Source organism: Cyprinus carpio, chromosome B19, assembly GCF_018340385.1.
Source record: "Cyprinus carpio isolate SPL01 chromosome B19, ASM1834038v1, whole genome shotgun sequence".
NCBI classification, from domain to species: Eukaryota; Metazoa; Chordata; class Actinopteri; order Cypriniformes; family Cyprinidae; genus Cyprinus; species Cyprinus carpio.
Genome location: NC_056615.1, coordinates 10,424,360 through 10,443,901, shown reverse-complemented (window position 1 = coordinate 10,443,901; position 19,542 = coordinate 10,424,360). Strand labels below are relative to the sequence as shown.

Here is a 19,542-nt window from a genome sequence, read left to right as displayed (position 1 = left end):
GGCTTATGGTCAGAAAAATACATCATTCTTTTGCTTATTAAATCTCTTTAGTGAGCTTGCAGTCTCCCACAGAAGAACTCAAAGTGAAGCACAGACGTGTGGGTTTACCCTGCCCTGATGCAGATCTAGCATGAATGAAAACACACACACACAGAGCTAATAATATCTGAGCAGAAAGAGTCTGATATCTTAAAGCAAACACAACTGTGCTGCATCACAAAACACAAGCCAAAAGGGAACATTTTATTCATGCGTGAGAAAGAAAAAGAAACACAGGGAAAAAACCTGTAGACTCATCGGAGCGAGACAGCTCTGTCAATCTGGCGAAGATCAAAAGAACCGCACAACTGATTTTTTCGCTCTCTGCACTCCTTTCCTCTAAAGCAGGGGTGATTACTTAATCCACATTCTGGAAAAGTCCTATGCTGCGGTGTTTAGTTCCAACCTTGACCTAACAAACCTGTCAGTAATATTCAACTGAGCAGTTGATCTAGGCTGCATCCTAATTCTCATACTTCTATTACTCGCAAGTAATATGTACTTTGCTAATGTTATTTCACACTTTTATTCTAAGATGTGGAAATTAGTATTTATTTAGAATGTGCGGGTGTAACAGGACTAAATTCTGGTTCAGGACTGAGCAGACCTGTTCTAAGACACATGACAGCTGCTCCTGCTTCACCCACAGACATGTGACCTCCACCCAGTGCCACTTGGTGCTGGTGGATTAGGTCTCCTTTTTGAAAGGAGGAGGAGCTACAGTATAGAAAGCAGGTTAATGCAAACTAATGCCTCTAAAAGAGAAAGAACACATTCAGTGGGATAAGGCTTATATTACATAGTGTTCACAGCATGCCACTTGATTACATGTTACAGTTTAAACAGCCACACTCTGTACTAAAGAGGGCTAAACACTGTCTGGCTCGGCCGATCACAGAGCAATCCCCTTAAAAACTCAAGCAAATAAGAGCATTTACAAATTTTTGTTGTATTCTTAACAGGGACAGTGTTTTTTCAAAGCAGTAATAAAATAACACTGTAATATCTCTATATAATACATAATATTTACAGGTGTTTTGGACTTATGTTGCTTTGTATAAAAAATAAATATTCAATTTAAAAAATGGCCTCTGGCACACTAAGCAGCTGATGCTGTTTAATAATGAAATGTCTTCAAGTATTGGCAGGTAAAGCTGTTCATAATTGACAACTGAAATGTCAGAACGAATCTCTTTAAAAAAAAAGTTTCTGCATGACTTGATGGGAACATTCAGTCTCTGTGTGGTGTTCAAGACATGCATTCAATGGAAGGTATGAGGGCCATGTTATATGCAAATATTGTTTTTAAGACTTAAAGACTGATAGCATCTCAATTCTACAGATGGTGCACATACAGGTCCTTCTCAAAAAATTAGCATATTGTAAAAAAGTTCATTATTTTCCATAATGTAATGATAAAAATTAAACTTTCATATATTTTAGATTCATTGCACACCAACTGAAATATTTCAGGTCTTTTATTGTTTTAATACTGATGATTTTGGCATACAGCTCATGAAAACCCAAAATTCCTATCTCAAAAAATTAGCATATCATGAAAAGGTTCTCTAAACGAGCTATTAACCTAATCATCTGAATCAACTAATTAACTCTAAACACCTGCAAAAGATTCCTGAGGCTTTTAAAAACTCCTAAACACCTGCAAAAGATTCCTGAGGCTTTTTGGGTAAGACTGCCGACCTGACTGCTGTCCAGAAGGCCATCATTGACACCCTCAAGCGAGAGGGTAAGACACAGAAAGAAATTTCTGAACGAATAGGCTGTTCCCAGAGTGCTGTATCAAGGCACCTCAGTGGGAAGTCTGTGGGAAGGAAAAAGTGTGGCAAAAAACGCTGCACAACGAGAAGAGGTGACCGGACCCTGAGGAAGATTGTGGAGAAGGACCGATTCCAGACCTTGGGGGACCTGCGGAAGCAGTGGACTGAGTCTGGAGTAGAAACATCCAGAGCCACCGTGCACAGGCGTGTGCTTTTGAACCAGAAACAGCGGCAGAAGCGCCTGACCTGGGCTACAGAGAAGCAGCACTGGACTGTTGCTCAGTGGTCCAAAGTACTTTTTTCGGATGAAAGCAAAATTTTGCATGTCATTCGGAAATCAAGGTGCCAGAGTCTGGAGGAAGACTGGGGGAGAAGGAAATGCCAAAATTCCTGAAGTCCAGTGTCAAGTACCCACAGTCAGTAATGGTCTGGGGTGCCATGTCAGCTGCTGGTGTTGGTCCACTGTGTTTTATCAAGGGCAGGGTAAATGCAGCTAGCTATCAGGAGATTTTGGAGCACTTCATGCTTCCATCTGCTGAAAAGCTTTATGGAGATGAAGATTTCGTTTTTCAGCACGACCTGGCACCTGCTCACAGTGCCAAAACCACTGGTAAATGGTTTACTGACCATGGTATTACTGTGCTCAATTGGCCTGCCAACTCTCCTGACCTGAACCCCATAGAGAATCTGTGGGATATTGTGAAGAGAAAGTTGAGAGACGCAAGACCCAACACTCTGGATGAGCTTAAGGCCGCTATCGAAGCATCCTGGGCCTCCATAACACCTCAGCAGTGCCACAGGCTGATTGCCTCCATGCCACGCCGCATTGAAGCAGTCATTTCTGCAAAAGGATTCCCAAACAAGTATTGAGTGCATATATGAACATAATTATTTGAAGGTTGACTTTTTTTGTATTAAAAACACTTTTCTTTTATTGGTCGGATGAAATGTGCTAATTTTTTGAGAATTTTGGGTTTTCGTGAGCTGTATGCCAAAATCATCAGTATTAAAACAATAAAAGACCTGAAATATTTCAGTTGGTGTGCAATGAATCTAAAATATATGAAAGTTAAATTTTTATCATTACATTATGGAAAATAATGAACTTTTTCACAATATGCTAATTTTTTGAGAAGGACCTGTATAACTATGTCATAAAAAGCAATAACACTTCATAATAATGTTTGTTTATAAATCGCTGAAACGATTTTTGCCAGTCAGTGTACAAACATTATTATATACCCATTCCTCAGAAAATATATGTATATCGCTTAATGGTGTCCTTGTTAGGAATGCAAAATGTAGATGTGAATATGTATGAATACTTAAAGTCCAATAGCAAAAAAAAAAAAACATTAACACAAGATTTACAGTCTTAAAACCTGATGAAACAAGCATATGACAATGTGCTGGGTAATAAAGGACCGAATTCTATCCACCTCCGCAGTCTATTTATGAGTCACCTGTGCTGTCAGCCCACTAACTCTATTCAAGCTGATAAAACAGCATCATGCTTTCAGTACTGTACATGTATACAGCTGTTTTGATTTCCACCCCGTCAATATCTTTGTAAGATGCTTACTATGAATTTCTGTTGTTGTTTTTGTTATTTCACTTGCTTTTTTGGCATAAATGAGACAGAACTGAAAATACAGCTCTTCAGCAAATTAAATTAAATGGAAGAAGAAAGAAATGAAAAAAACAGTTTGTACATAATTTGGTAAGCTTATAATGCGTTCGGTGGTTTCAGTAAAGCTGAGAAATTAGAAAATTCTAATTTATACATACATAAATATGATAAAGTGTGTGTGTGTGTGCGTTTCTGATTTTTCTTTTTAAATACAGTTTCATGGATGGAACAAAAACGAAAACTCAGTATAGGTCCTTGTAAGATCATTTTGGATCCACATGTGAATAGACAAGAGTGTCTTATGAGGGTCATTACCTCTTTGGCACTCTTGATCTTCTCCAGGAAGGTGCGTAGCTCCTTGGTCTCTGCGTACAGGGCTCGACATACGGCCTGGTAGTGGTTGGGAGCATCTGATGAGCTGGGAAGGTGAGATGTGCACAGCTGGAGAGAAGAAAACGGTGAGACGGACATTACAGTTTTAAAGCCTCAATTTTTGCCAGCACAACCTTTTAGACCTAAAATATCAATTAACAAAAAAATCAATGATCACACACCTGCAGCTAACAGATGGGTGCGTAGGAGAAAAAGACCCGAAAAAGTAAAAAAACTAAAACACTAAAGAAAATCATGCACCCTGCCAAAAGTTGCAAAAAAATCAAAACAGTAATTTATTGACAATGTTTCAGTCTCATGACCTTCATCAGGCATATTCAAACATATATAAATGTGAGTTTAATCACATTAAAATGACATCATGACCAATTTCTGCGAAACAAATCACCCATGAGTATGAATGATGAAGCATTTAATGCGATGTTATAACGTGTGTGCATATCTATATATATATATATTTATCTATATAATATATATATATAGAATGATGAAGCATTTAATGCGATGTTATAACGTGTGTGATTTTTTTATATATGTAATTTGTTTTGATGTTTTTTTTGTTGTTTATTTTTTTTTTTAAAGTATTGGTAGTGTGTGGGGTTTTTTGACCATAAATATATAAAAAAAAAACTGTTGACAGAATTCTATCTATCTATCCCTTTAAACACCCTCTGAGATTTTAAGTTAATATTTATATTTTTATATTTTTTTATTAGAAATATTTTTGTTTTATTTTGAAGAAACCTATTTATTTAATATAATATCAATTCACAAACCCCAGTTTAGGAAACTCTGTATGAGACTACTTTCTTGTTTGGGCAACGATCATATTATCATATATTATTGTCCATTAGATTGAGAGCAAACAAAGAATCACAGCGGAAACTGAATGTTTAATTTTAATTCTTTCCCATTTGAATGTTCCTATAAATACACCGCACAGAAATGCTCTCAAACATTCCACTGCTTTGGTCCATTCATGAGCAAATTGGTTACAGTACGACTACAAATCATTAGTAATTGTTCTGTTTGTCAACAAGTCTCAATAGTAGACTGTGTTTCAGAGGACAGAAGTGCATTTAAGGTCTCGTCCAACTCTGTCTGATAAGTTAATCCTTGCATCTTTTCCACAGACTTTAAGAAAATCATCTTCTGAATCTGTCTAACGAGTTAACGCATTATGTTTTGGCACATAGCTGAGAGCCAAACCCAAAGCTAGCATGCCTGTCAGGTCAAAAACACAGGCCCATTTAAAGTTCAGAGTCTCAGGTATAATAGTTTGAGCACGACACGTCTTTTAAAAAGCACAATTACACTGACTAAATACATCTCCAACCGGCTTAATGACATTTTTCCCCACACCTTCCCTTGAGCTCTGCCCTCTTCAGGAATGTCTTACACAGCGTAGATTCATCGTCCCCATGACGCGGTTTGCTGAGGAATCACGCTTAACGAGAATAGTGTCTACGGCAAGGGAAAGTGAATTCAACTCGGGAAAAAAACCTGCTTGACCTGACTGAAGAGAGATAAGAAGCAAAAACTGGCAAAAATGAAAAACCATTTAAGGAGGATGCACTAAAAGAAGTTAAAGAAACACTCCAGGAAGTCCTTTTATTTTCCCATTCCAAACGAATGGGCTGAGACTATGAAAAAGGCATATGCCTTAAAGGTAGTCCACTATCTTATGTTCTTGTTCATCTTTGTTTTTGTCAATCTTTCTCTTTCTAAATAGGGTTTTTAAAAGTTTCACCAGAGAAATCTAATGTCACGGTTCATTTCTGCGCTCAACCTCATCACTAAATTTGGAGACTGAAAGGAAGGCATGAAAGGACAGACATTATCTAACAAGTCCTGAAATGGCCCGGCAGGATAGTGCAGAACATACTGTGAACCAAACTGACCAAATGTGGCTCGTTTGTTTGTCATTTAACAGCTTCCATGGGTGTTATCATGGTATTCTTTGTTACGATTTAAATTCATGCTAATGTTAGTATGTGTGTGGTCCCAGTCTGGTCATATTCTTTCTTTCTACAGTTTGTAAAGAGCTTCTCCATTAGCGTATTGATAGATATGACTGTAATTTAAAATAGCCGCTGCTGCTAAGTGTCTGAAGGCTTTTATTTTATTGTGTGTGTGATTAGTTAGTTGATTGGTTGTGACTGGGGGAGGAGTATTGTATACCAGCTGAGAGAGTAACTCTCAGTAAATAACACTCACACCGATCTTTAGAGAGAGCCGATAAACCCAACTCAGGATCAGTGAGGAAGATCGTGCTTCCTACGATCCACACCTGTTCAATATTCAGATTAAAATATATTCATATATTAAAATTCAAAGTGAATTTATTAATATTTTACTTAATATGTGAATAAATAATTATAAACAAACTAATTAAATTCAATTTTTTAAGTTTCAATTACTGGTAACATTTGATAATTAAAAATAGAAATTGTGCATTGTATCCCATAGATTGTATTATGCATTTAATAAACAAATAAATAAATAATTGAATAAATATATCATTTTGATTAAAAAAAACATTTATATTTAAAAAAAGTAAATTCATTAATGAAGTAATATTAATTAATTAAAATGAATTAATAAAATTAAATATATATATATATATATATATATATATATATATATATATATATATATATATATATATATATATATATATATATATATATATATATATATATTTTTTTTTTTAACAGTTTACATAAAAATGTTAATAAAAACAGTATTTGTAAATTGTATCCTATATATGTTTATTTTATATTTTATTTTAATTTGATAAGTTCACTAATACATACATTTATATTGACAAAAAGTTTTTATAAATTAAATTAAATTATTTTAAATTTTATGGTTTATACAGCATTTGTAAACTGAATCCCATACATTTTATTATTTAACAAATTAATAAGTACATTTATGGACTATAACATGAGGATGGTAAAAAGGATAAATTAAATAAAAACTGAATTTACTAAATATTCACTCAAAAACCACAACTTACAGGGCTATTGGTAGATTTAGTAACTGGCCAAATTGGCAAACACCACTTCTGTTGATCGGACAGGCGATCACAGTTGTCGGCCAATGCCAATAATGACAAAATAGCCAATAATTGGCCTAGCCGATGTATAACTTACGGAAATGATGTCACGATAGCCCCGGATGTTGGAGACTTCTGTGGGTTCTTCCTCTCCCTCATCCTCTTCCTCCGTTGCCTCATATCCCTCATCAGGACAGTCTGTTTCTGTGTCTGCCATGTTGGTCATGAGGTCGATGAGCTGCTCCAGAGGAGGGCTGAGCTCTCTCTCCTCATGCTCCTTCAGGCCGTAATCCAAAGCCTTGTAGATCATTATACCCAGAGACTCTATGATCTGTAACACACATACAATCACATTCATTAAGCAAGAATAAATAACCATAAAGTCATGACATCAGAAGCAACACGTGCTATGACATAAACCTCTTTTTTACAACCCATATCATGGGCGCTGATAAAAGGCATCAGAGATTAGCTCAAAAGAAAGAGAGAGTCAACAACCTCTTGGATAAGCCTCATTACAGTCTTATGACTCTCAGAGGCCTGCATGCTTTAATGGAGGTGGAATTCAGATGTTCAGAATTGACATACACTGGATATTTGGCTCAAACAGGGCTTGACAATAATTCCGGTTTTGCATTTATGCCATTTGTTGTAAACGTTTTGTAAAAAGTATATAAGAATTATATATTAATTGAACAATGTATAATTTATGCTAATGAAAATCGATAGATGAATTATCACAAATAAATTGTTTTATTATAAAAATATTTATAATTTTGACACTTTATATAGAAATGTTGATAAAAATGTCGGCAGCATGCCCACTTATAGCGCTGTTGCACTACGGGCGTCCCGAGTTCGAATCCCGGTTCAAGGATGTCGGCGCACGTAATTAACCGCTACCATGTGACGTGCTCATATCACTAGGCGCCGTTCACACAGAATGCACTTTTGTGTTGACAAAGATGTGACGTGGGCAGTGGAATAAGAAAAACATGCAAGATGGGAGGGAACTACTTTTAACTTGAGTGTTGTGTTTTTAGAATGCTGTTTAATGCATGAGACGCTGCACAACAGTCAACCACGTCCATGTTTACATAGAAAAAACTATGGAAAAGCAGTGCAGGTGAATAAAAAAACCTGTTACTACTACTCTATGTCAGATATTTCATGTTTGCATCGTGGTGTCAGGCTGAAACCTGCTGTTGTTTTTGCAGACAATTTATAGTTAATGATAGTCTACTTGTGTTATACCTTAAGTCATTTTGAATTACCTTGACATTTGAGATTTTTTTAAGGCATTATCCTCGTATTATTTCTGAACACATAATATGTATAAAACAAATTTGTACAAGATGTAGTTGTAGTTCATGCATCTTTTCTGAAAAGATATTTAACAAGTGATTAGTTTAACATTTACATCATGTTGACAACTTCATGTGTGGTGCACTTGGAATAGAATGTTCTTTAGCTAGAGGGTTAATGAAGAAAAAGTTACTTGAATCAATGTTGTAGTTACATTTTCAAGTTGACTAGTTAAAAATTTAAAAAAAAAAAAATAATAATAATAATAATAATAATAATAATAATGAGAATCGGTCAAACATTCAGAAAGAAATCAAGATTTAATTTTTTTGCCAAATTGCCCAGCCTGTCCTATAACTGTCCTACAATAATAAAAGCAAAAATATTTTTTTTGCGCAACGCTGACCCCATACGTCATGCTGCCGGAACTGATTCTGTGTACAACTGTTGGCGCAAGCTAGATTCAAGTGATTATTATGTTTTGAATATGGATATTTTTCTTACAAAAATGCATCAAATCACTCAGAGCTGTGTGAGACACTTTTTCTTATATAGAAGGGATGCTTTTTATTTCATGTCTTTTGGACTGAAGTAATGCAACACCCGCTGACTTCAATGATAGAGCTTGAAAGATCAAAGACAATTTTTAGTATAACTCCGACTGGATTCGTCTGAAAGAAGAAAGTCATATACACCTAGTATGCCTTGGGGGTGAGTAAATGCTAATTTTCATTTTTGGGTGAACTAACCCTTTAAGCCTCATGCCTGTCACCAAATGAGTTCGGCTGGAGCTAGCCATTAGCCAAATAGACAGTCAAAACTGTCGAGCACAACAACAACAAAAAAAAAATTCCATGACATGGCAATGAGGTACAAGATTCATCACACCGGGACAACTGAAAAGCTGCCCAGGGAATAATCCTCATAGTAGCAGCAGACGACAAAGAAATCCATGTATTTACCCACTGACAAACAGCGAATGACAAACAATCAGCCGATGTTGAAGGGGGTAGCAGTAAATAGGTAGACAGCCTTCAATTTGTTTTTCAATTAGCTGTAATAGGATGTAGCATCCTATGACCCCTTTAAATAACTGTGAATGTCGCTAAGTTCAGTAGTTATGAAGCAAACTCCGTATTAAAGTAGCTCTACAGAAGACAATAGCTTCAATATTCGACTCAAGCCAGCTTAAGTGTTGATTCAGTTTAGTTCAATAAGTGCAAAATTCATAAATTATAAAACGAGCTTAATTTGGCTATAAACAGCTCTACAGAAGGCATAGAGATGTCAGCTTGAGTGTCGTTGTTGCACTTGCAGCGTTTATCAATGTTAAATTAATTATTCACATTACCATTTATTTATTTATTAACATTAAAAAAATCTTGTGACACATTATAGGCTATGTAAACTCTCTAAAAATAGCAGCAATGTTTAGTTTGAGCCTCAGGGCCAGTGAAAACGAGTATCTTTCCGTGCATCACATTTCCAGATAAATATGAACCCACGCAGCATCTCGACATTTCCCAACATGTGCCTGACTGATTCTGTGAACAAAGATGCCCTCTGTTATCATGAGCCATCAAGGAGTTGATTGACTGGTGTTGTTTTGTACCAGTTCAATTCAATCATGTCAGAGTAAGTTCGGGCAGCAGGAGCGGATGTACTCGTGAAAATCATCCTGGGAATCATTGCAGCTTGTGCTCAGGAGACTGACATGACCTGACGGACAATGAGTCAATTAAACATAACTAATACAATTGAGCTGTGAGAATAGTTCATGCAGAGCAAATTACATTATGCAATTACTGAAAGAGGGGTAAAACCAACTATTTTTTCATGCAAAAGTATGGCAAACATCCCAAAAACAGCAAAAAGAAGGTCAAAACTAGACCAAATAAGGAGCCATACAGAGAATCTATATACAGATTTGCCTTCAACCCTTTGTCAATAAACTACAACTAGACTCAAACATATTACAGAGAATTAATTATGTTTATAAAGGAGGTTATACGAAACGCCTTATCAGTGAGAAGATAAAATCCAGCATAATTATTGTTATGTAAGCGAGTGCTCAAACAGATGAGGCATCACTACTGGACATCGTGTCTCTGAAACATTTCACCACTTCCACCGATCCGATCTCTGTGTCAACATTGACACTTTTCAAGGAGTGGATCTGCAGTAGTTCATACCTGCTAATGACATGCTGTATTGCAGACTTTAATCCTTGTCATGAGGAAAACAAATATTATAAGTGTTATGTAATCTAATCCTTTGTGTAATACACTGCACTAGAGCTCAGCTACCAGCAAGTCTAGCTTGCGTGGGATTGTAAACACAGAAAGGGCCCTAAACAGTGTGTAGAAGCATTCACTCATTTTCGTTGTTTAATAACACTTAGATACTAGGAGTGGGCAGTATGAACAAAATCTCATGTCATATAAGTAATTTTATATCACCATAATGTTGGGATCCATTTACAGTTTATTACAATTCTGGCCAATACAGATAAGATGTAAAAAAAAAAAATAAATTAAAAACTGTACAATTTATGGTAAAGAAACAGCAGTTGTGGTTGCCAGAATTTTACCGTAAAAAAAAATACAGTAGCAACGGTTTTAACTTAAATTTGCATTTAAATACCGTAATTTCATTAACTGATATAATGTTAATATACCAACCCACTGAAGTACTGAAATCTGTTTTGTACCGTTGTAATACACTGATAACCACCAAAAGCAGGTGACGATGAGAAAGTCACATGATGATCCAAAGCCTATCACAAGCAGATTTTAAATATATAAAATATATAAAAGGTGCTCAGTGTCATTCACACAAACACTAAACATCATCATGGTGGCACACATGAAACTGATATAATGCAATAAGCATTAATTTAACAACTTAAGATGTAACATACAACCCTAATGTACAAAACTGATAAGAAAAAACGAAGCAGAAACATTTCAGAAGATTTGAAATGTAACGCAGGGAATTCTGGGAATGTCAATTTACGGTTATTCACTGTAAATTATACATTCTTTTTCACTTCCAAAAACAGTAAAATTACATAAATTGTCCAATAAAGTTTTTCACCCTATATAGGAGGGGAACTTACCGTTAACCATTTAAAAGGTTTTTACCGTACCATTTTTACAGTCTTTTACCGTTATATTCACTGTTATTTTTGACAGTATATATATATGTGTGTGTGTGTGTGTGTGTGTGTGTGTGTGTGTGTGTGTGTGTGTGTGTGTGTGTGTGTATATACATACATATATATATGTGTGTGTGTGTGTGTGTATATATTTTACTTTAATTTTAGTTCTTCACTTTAATTTTAGCAACTAGTTGAAATAAAGTATATTTTCACCTCAAGTAACAGAAATGTTTTTATTGATTTAGTTTTTGTAATTCTTACATAGAGTAAATAAGCATGCAAAATTACATATAAATAATAAATATATAAATAAATAATAATTTATAATTAAATAAAATTCATTCTGTGAATACTCAATATCAATAACTGATATGGATCAATTAAAAAATTACTATAAAACTGATTTGTTTGGGAGAGGTCATTGCTCCATGTTTCTGTGTTGCTCTCATGTGTAAATAACATATTCCTGCCTTCAGCTTCATAAATATCGCAGTCTAAAAACTCTGTCACAAGCACAATCTTTCGATGATGTCTTTAGATTCCAGCTTTTCCAGGTGTGGTTGACGTCAACAAAACATCAAACCTCCACCTCAGTTACACATCTAGGAGAGGCAGAGCTTTTACATAACATAAGGATGCCATAAAGAGGAAAGTCAGGAGGATGAGAATGCTGTATGATGATGCAGACACAATGACAGCTCATCATCTGTTAAATAATGAAAATGTTGTTTGGCACACGTCAGTAACAAACAGCTCCAAAGCTAAACATAATTGTTTGGCCTTTGTTGAGCTGCCCATGCTGAAAATGCAACGCAGTATTTATTTTATGTATTGTTTTATTTGATATTTATATATGGTAAATTACAGATGCAACTTTTTTTTTGGCAAATTTACAAAAGCAGAGGTACTTTTTGCTGCAGTATTGCGTGCTTGAGGTACTGTATACCCTTACGTTTGCGTGTACGTAATTCAGAGGCGGTGGAGGGTGTGACTGTGAGAACAGAGAGTTCCTGCAGATATCCTGAAACAGTGAAGGAACACAGGACTATTCTCTCTGCAGTTTCTCTCCAGGCTTGTGACTCAGAAGGAGTGAGTGTGAGAGAGGGCAGTGACTCTGGAGGAAAACTGCAGGAGAGACACTAACACACACAGGACTTAATCCAGTCAGAAGCACATGACTTCAACTAGATGTGCATGATATCATTTGTGAGCTGATCAACTCTAAATCATCAGTCTATCTTCTGAAAGCAGAGACCATTTGCTTTATTGGCCAAAATGTATATCAAAAACAAAAACCAGGCATCAAATCCACTTTCTCAAATCTCCCTTGACACTGGTGATGCTGTTGCCTTCCTCTCTCTCTGTCTCACACTATGCAAAACAATGAAGAAGACACAGGCCAGTCTTCATTCAGCCCAGTTAACATGACATCACTGTAGCGAGGCACATCCCAAGTTTGTTAAGCTTTTCTCAGGGCCTGATTTGAGGATGAACAACTTTCATAACCCTAACAATTTGTCTTGAATTGTTATACATTTTGTGCAAGTATAATTGTAACGATTACTTTTAAATAAATGAGATACCATTAGCTAGTTTTATAAAGTGCCTCTGCCCAATAATTATAAATAGCTTAAAATATATATATATTTTTGTATAATTCAAGTAAAGGTAGTAATAATAAACTGTGACTTTCGCATATACATAAAAATATTTTTTACACATTTCAAGAAAAACTCTAATAATAATAATAATAATAATAATAATAATAATAATAATAATAATAATAATTGTATTAATAAATTATAAAAATATAATAATATTAATATAATATTTTATATATTTATATATATATATATATATATATATATATATATATATATATATATATATATATATATATATATATATATATATATATATATAATTATTATTTAATTTTATTTAGATTATTTTATTGTTAATTTATAAAAATTATTACGATTAACAATTTCTTACATTTGTATATTATATAATAAATATAAAGATAATAATAATAAAAATAACACTATCATAATTTATAATAAAACTATATACATATGATTTAATAGCAAATTATATATATACACACACACACACATATATATATATATATATATATACACACACACACACACACACACATATATATATATATATATATATTAAAATAATATTTATTTTATAAAACAAATCAAACAAAATATTAATATATAATATAATTTTATTTATTTTATTTGATTTAGATTACTATTTTATAATTAATTATAATTAATATAAACACTTTTAGGTTTAATTTGTTTTAATTTACTACCATAGACTAATATATACATACTTTTATGTTGGCAAATAATAATAATAATTATTATTATTATTATTATAAATAATAGATTATTATAAAAAAATTATAAAAAGATAATAATAATAAGCATATCTTGTTGTGTTTTTTCCTTACGATATTTTATTATTTGTATATACCAATTAGTGAACCTATTGGAATAAAGCAGTGATTCTGGCTCAGTGATTACAGAACTGATAGTCTATGAAGATCAAGGGTTGTTTACACCATTAGCCAAACCACCTAATAACAGCCTAATTCAGACAGTTATTTAAATCCACACAGACTTTTCAGTCTCTTTTCAGAGAAAATCTAGATACATACTAGCAAACAACATCTTGACCCTAACAAGAGCCGTCTATCTGTCAGACACACAGTTGGGTACGGCTCTGCTTCCTCTATTGAGTTAGCATGCCAGTGCCTTTACACAGATGTGGGCAGCAGTCAGCTGTCCGCTGAAGCATCGGCATGTGGCTCAGCACACACACACACAAGCACATGATGCATGAACGAATGTGTGCACAACCGCATACATAAGAGGCATGTAACCACTTAACAACATGCAACAAACAAACAAACTGCCTTCATATCAGGATATTCCCAAGACTTTTTTCTGAACGTTAAACATTATTAAGAGGACATCAGCTGTGCCAAATCGTCCACAGCAGACCTGAAGCATAATCAATAGCACAGCCTGTACGGAGTGTAATCACATTATGCAAAAAGGAGGGAAGGTTTCCAGGTTATTTATTAATAGATGACTGACCCTGTTAAGATGGACCATCTGAAACACAGTGCGGATGAGACAAGAAGAGACAGGCTCTTCATCACTGTCCATTCACAACACTTATGTCTGTCTGTTCACTAGGGGTTATTGCTCTAATCATCAGAGTGCACATCGGGAAGAAATTAACATCAAAACACAAGATGAATTTCTTATGAAGACCAAAACCACTGACCATTCATTAGTTTCAAAATGAAAAATGAGTAAATGATGAGAAACTTCCATTCTATTTTCGGTGAACTATCCATTCAACATGACAGACGTTCTCTTTTCCTTTCTTGACCTAAAAAAAATGCACCACTCAGTCTGCGATACGGAGCATTCATAAAATTCCCAAAAGACTTTCCAAAACACTCAAAAGTGTTTCCATAGCAACATTCCTTTAATAGTTATTCATTCACCAGGTGGGTTTCCAGCACTACCAAAAATAAACTATATAAACACTGGCAAACCTCTGCTCATTTCATCTCACTCAAGATGATCTAAGCAAGCATTCCCATCTGAACAGTTAAATCTGAGCAGTCTGTGTGGGTTTGACTCTCTCTGTGAGATGAGACAGAGATCAGTGATGGTGGAGGGAAAGAGGTCACTCATGTGGAACTGAGCTGACAGAAAGGAACCAAAACATCCTGCCACTTCGTACACACATATTACATTGCAGTTCTATGACAAAGAATACGAACACGCCTGGTTTGACCTCCCACCTCAACTAGTTAAACTGACTTTGGAGTGATATTTCATCCAACTCAGTATGTCTAAATTCACATTATTATGCAGTTGTTTTCCTTTCTCTCAAGCTCTATCCATCTCTCACGCTACACAAAACTGAAGACACAGGCTACTGTTCTCGGAGCGCTTCTCACATGACATCATTGCTCCAAGGCAAAGTTTCTTCACCATTTTCCCAGCATCATATGGAGATGAGCCACTGGAGAGGACCAGAACAATGCCATTCTTCTCTATTTTACACAACTGCATCATGTTGAGTTTTTGAGGATAAAATCAGGGCCCGATTTCTGACTATGTATGCGGAGCACATGCTTCAAGACCGTAGAAGTCCAGAGGTTCAAACCACACCATGATACACTTACAGTACATAGTTGCTTCACAATCACATGAATCTAGGTGGGTGGGGGGGGGAGACGGTTTTGCCTAAGGGTCCTGTGGTCTTGCGTTCCAGCCCCAGATAAACTATATTGAATAGGGTGAGAAATTAACACTTACCGCCAACCAAATATGAGAACTTTGTAATGTAATGTTGATTTCTACCAGAATGGACATTCCTATAAATTAGACCTTATTTTGACCATATACTGAGATATTTTTCTATCATTTCACTTGCAAAAATAAAAATATAGCTGTTAAAAAATATGGCAATGCGATGTTGTTGTGATTTTAATCATGTAAAGCCTGTTATTTGATATAGTCTGAAAAATCTATTATTGTGTGTTTTGCTTTATGTAATTATTTATTGAACCTTTAAAAAAATATGCGTTTTATTCCGAGGCCCAAAATAAAGAAAAAATATGCAATTTGGTGCAGCAGTGAACCAAAAGCAAGACAAAATTCTGATATTTAAATCAATAAGATTTTTATAACATTATAGCAGACTACTTACATAAATATTAGATGTCACTATATCTTTCAATGAAATTTCTTAGGTTTATGATCAAAGCTAGTTCTCTTTGTACATTTGATTGTTAATCACATTTTAACATGACTTTTCTAAAAATGATGGATAATCAAGAAACCTTGTTTTGCTTCCAAGTTGCTTCAGTCTAGTAAGTGTTCATCTTAAAATATTTCTACTAATACTGTTTTCATTCATTTATTTTAGAAAAATCTGTAAGGATATCAATCTGATGACAGAAGGCATGTAGTAGTTTGTGAACACCAGGATTTTCAGCAAGGTTTTGATCATGTTGATCATTTAGAAGCCTTTGCTATTTTCATATCAAACATGATAAAGTAGTCTTTATTTGATTTAATATTTAGCTATATGCTGGTTTTTGTGAAGCTCACTGTAAGTGACCTCAAAAGCGCTGATTTAATGTCAGCTTTGCCATACTTGTTTAAGGCCAACACTAAATTTGAATGATTGTGTGTGAGGGGAATCCTCATTTTCCTGATCTTTCAGAGTATTTTATTATTTTTATACAACGCTCCTGTCAAATCCTATCTGTCATATCCACATTTTTGATTTAAACACTTTTCAGATTCCTATATCCAATGCTTTCATCCTTTTTTACCAGCTTCATGGGCAAAAAAAAAGTAGCCTACATTTCATGCACTGTATAAGAATACAAACTGCATTTAAGGGGCATGTAAGAACTGTTTCTCAGGAACATTTGGATCCCAAAGTACCGACATCCACTGAGTGCTAGACTGGCACAGAGATGACCTGCTGAAAGCAAAAGAATGGAGTACAAAAACCACTATGAGAAAGTGAATGAAAGAGAAAAAGTGAACGGTTACATAATGATCTGGGCTACATCCAGAGCCCTACAGCAAGGTGGACATTTGCCTCCCTCAGACAAACACTGACTCACTGTCCTGTACAGAGACTGACCAGGAGACAACTTGTGCTACTTTTCTAACATGGGAAAAATCATACTCCCTTACCTCTCTATGACCTCCTTCACGCATTTAAGGTAGAAACGGATGGATAATCCATTTAGTCAGGACACAATGTATATATCCTATACTTTTTTCTAAACTTTTGACTACTTTCTTGCACATATAGCTTAAGATACAGCTCATAATTGTTATAAAATAGTGCCTTAATCCTTTAAAAAAAATGTATTTAAAAAAATTTCACAATATACACTACTGTTCAAAAATTTGTGGTCAGTAAGATATTGTTTTGTTTTTAATCCAACACTAATGAAATATATCATGGTACATCATATTAAGCAGCGACATGTTTTTAACATTGTTAATAATAGTAAGAAATGTTTTTGAGCAGTAAATCAGCATATTAGAATGATTTCTGAAGGATCATGTGACACTGAAGACTGGAGCAATGATGCTGAAAATAAATTACATTTTAAAATATATTAAAATTAGGACTTCCAAATTGATTAATCGCAATTAATCGCATCCAAAATAAAAGTTTGTTTACATATTATATGTGTGTGTAATGTGTATACTTATATGTATATATAAATACATGTAAACATTTAAGAAATGCATCTAATATACATAAAATTATATTGAATGTGATTAATTGTGATTATTTGATTTGACAGGCCTAATTAAAATAGAAAACAGCTATTTTAAATTGCAATAATATTTCACAATATTGCTGCTTTGAATTTATGATCAAATAAATGCAGCCTTCATTCAAAAACTTTCAAACATTACTGACCCCAAACTTTTTCAATACTGTTATGTAGTTGCTATCGCTCTCAGCAAGACAGAGAGAAAGACAGCAATGAAGTAAAAGCAAGTAAGCCATCAGATCCAGAACCCCGGTGAGCTCAAAGCAGCAGACTCAATCTAACAGACGATCTGATCTGTGTGAGGGGGCCGGAGACCATGTTTCATCAAAAACCTAAAACCATTAGTCTCACTCTGCTGTTCACGACCCTTGAAGTCCTCTGGGAAAGGATGTGGTAACTTTATGAGGTTGACTCATGGCCAAACCAGCATAAATCTCATCAACTTCTCTCAGACAAAGCTATTTGGCAGTTTAGTGAACCATTCAGTGACAAAAGCCAGAGAAGTAACAGGTTAGAGATGCACAAACCTAATGGTGAATTGCCAAACCATTCTAGATGTGTTTCTGATATTCTGATATTTAACAGTGTTTGTTTGTTTGTTTAATTTTAGTCATTTGCATGTTACACAATCTCAGAGACTCTGCAAGACAGAAGCCATTAACAACTTAAGGTGCACATGCATGGTTGGTTTATGACTGATTAGCCAAACATTGATAAAACAAGTTCTTGTTTTGACTAATAACATTTATTTCACACTGGATGGAATCATAATATTTAAAAAGGTCAAGAAATGTGAAGAATAAAACTGATTCTAGACTGACTTCACACATCTTACATCACACACTCAAGTGATCTTCCTCAGCTGACTACAAAGCATGGCTTTATGCAAATAAGAAACATTGGCTGACATGTAACTGCAATTAATGCTTTAATTGTTCTGTTTATATTAGTTATAGAGCATGCTTGAATATGCAAGAATTGCACAATGAATTAGAAAACATGTAAACAAAATTCATGATCATTTCCAATAGTATTATAATAAATTAATAAATGTAATGTTTTATTACATCATGTAAAATGCATATTATATTACATTTTATATTTTCAATACTACAACACTTTAAAAATTAATAATTTGATTTTAAAAAATTAAATAGTTATAAACAATATTTGTATTTATATTATCTTCATCACCATACAGTAATATGACAAAAATAAAACAGTATTTCTTCACTTTCACATGGCTTATTAAATTAAACCACACTACATTGAAAAAAAATGGTGTAGAAACAATTTTCATTTAGAAAAAAACTAAGTAACACATTGAATTGAACATGAAATTTTGAAGTAGAAAAACTTAGTATTTTCTGGTAAAACTTCAATTATCTCTGTGTACAACACAAATAAATACATTTAAAAAATATAGTGTGTACTTCAATACAGACTTTAAATTATTCACTCAAATAATCACGATTTTATCAAATAATAATAAATCAGGCTATTATGTAATAATCATGACAGACCTAGCTATATGGGTCAAGATTATGTGTGGCTAGAGATCAGAGTCTTCACGTCATGTTCTTAAACTGTAAACCAGCTGAAATTCAGAGAATCTTCCTGAAGGCACGAGACAATAAGAGAACAACATGTAATTTGAGGTTTATTACATGACTAAAAAGTAACGGTTGTGCGTAAATTGGCACCAAATGTGAATAGGAAAATTAAGGTTGTGCGTCAAGGCTGTGTGTGACTAGGCCAAAGTACTCACACACTCTACCTCATCCTAACACACAAACACACTCACACCGTCCGCAGAGG

The 19,542-nt window shown here is 34.4% G+C and overlaps 1 protein-coding gene across 1 annotated transcript in view; it reads right to left on the bottom strand.

The window, feature by feature from the left end:
• Positions 1 to 19,542, bottom strand: part of LOC109105855 (protein spire homolog 1) — a 41,187-nt gene that overhangs the window by 12,886 nt on the left and 8,759 nt on the right. Inside the window, exons 3-4 of the mRNA XM_042744746.1 lie at positions 6,999 to 7,232; positions 3,763 to 3,888 (exon numbers count right to left, since the gene is read on the bottom strand). Of these exons, the coding sequence (XP_042600680.1) occupies positions 3,763 to 3,888; positions 6,999 to 7,211 (339 nt within the window). The 5' untranslated portion in view covers positions 7,212 to 7,232. The remainder of the gene's footprint in view (positions 1 to 3,762; positions 3,889 to 6,998; positions 7,233 to 19,542) is intronic.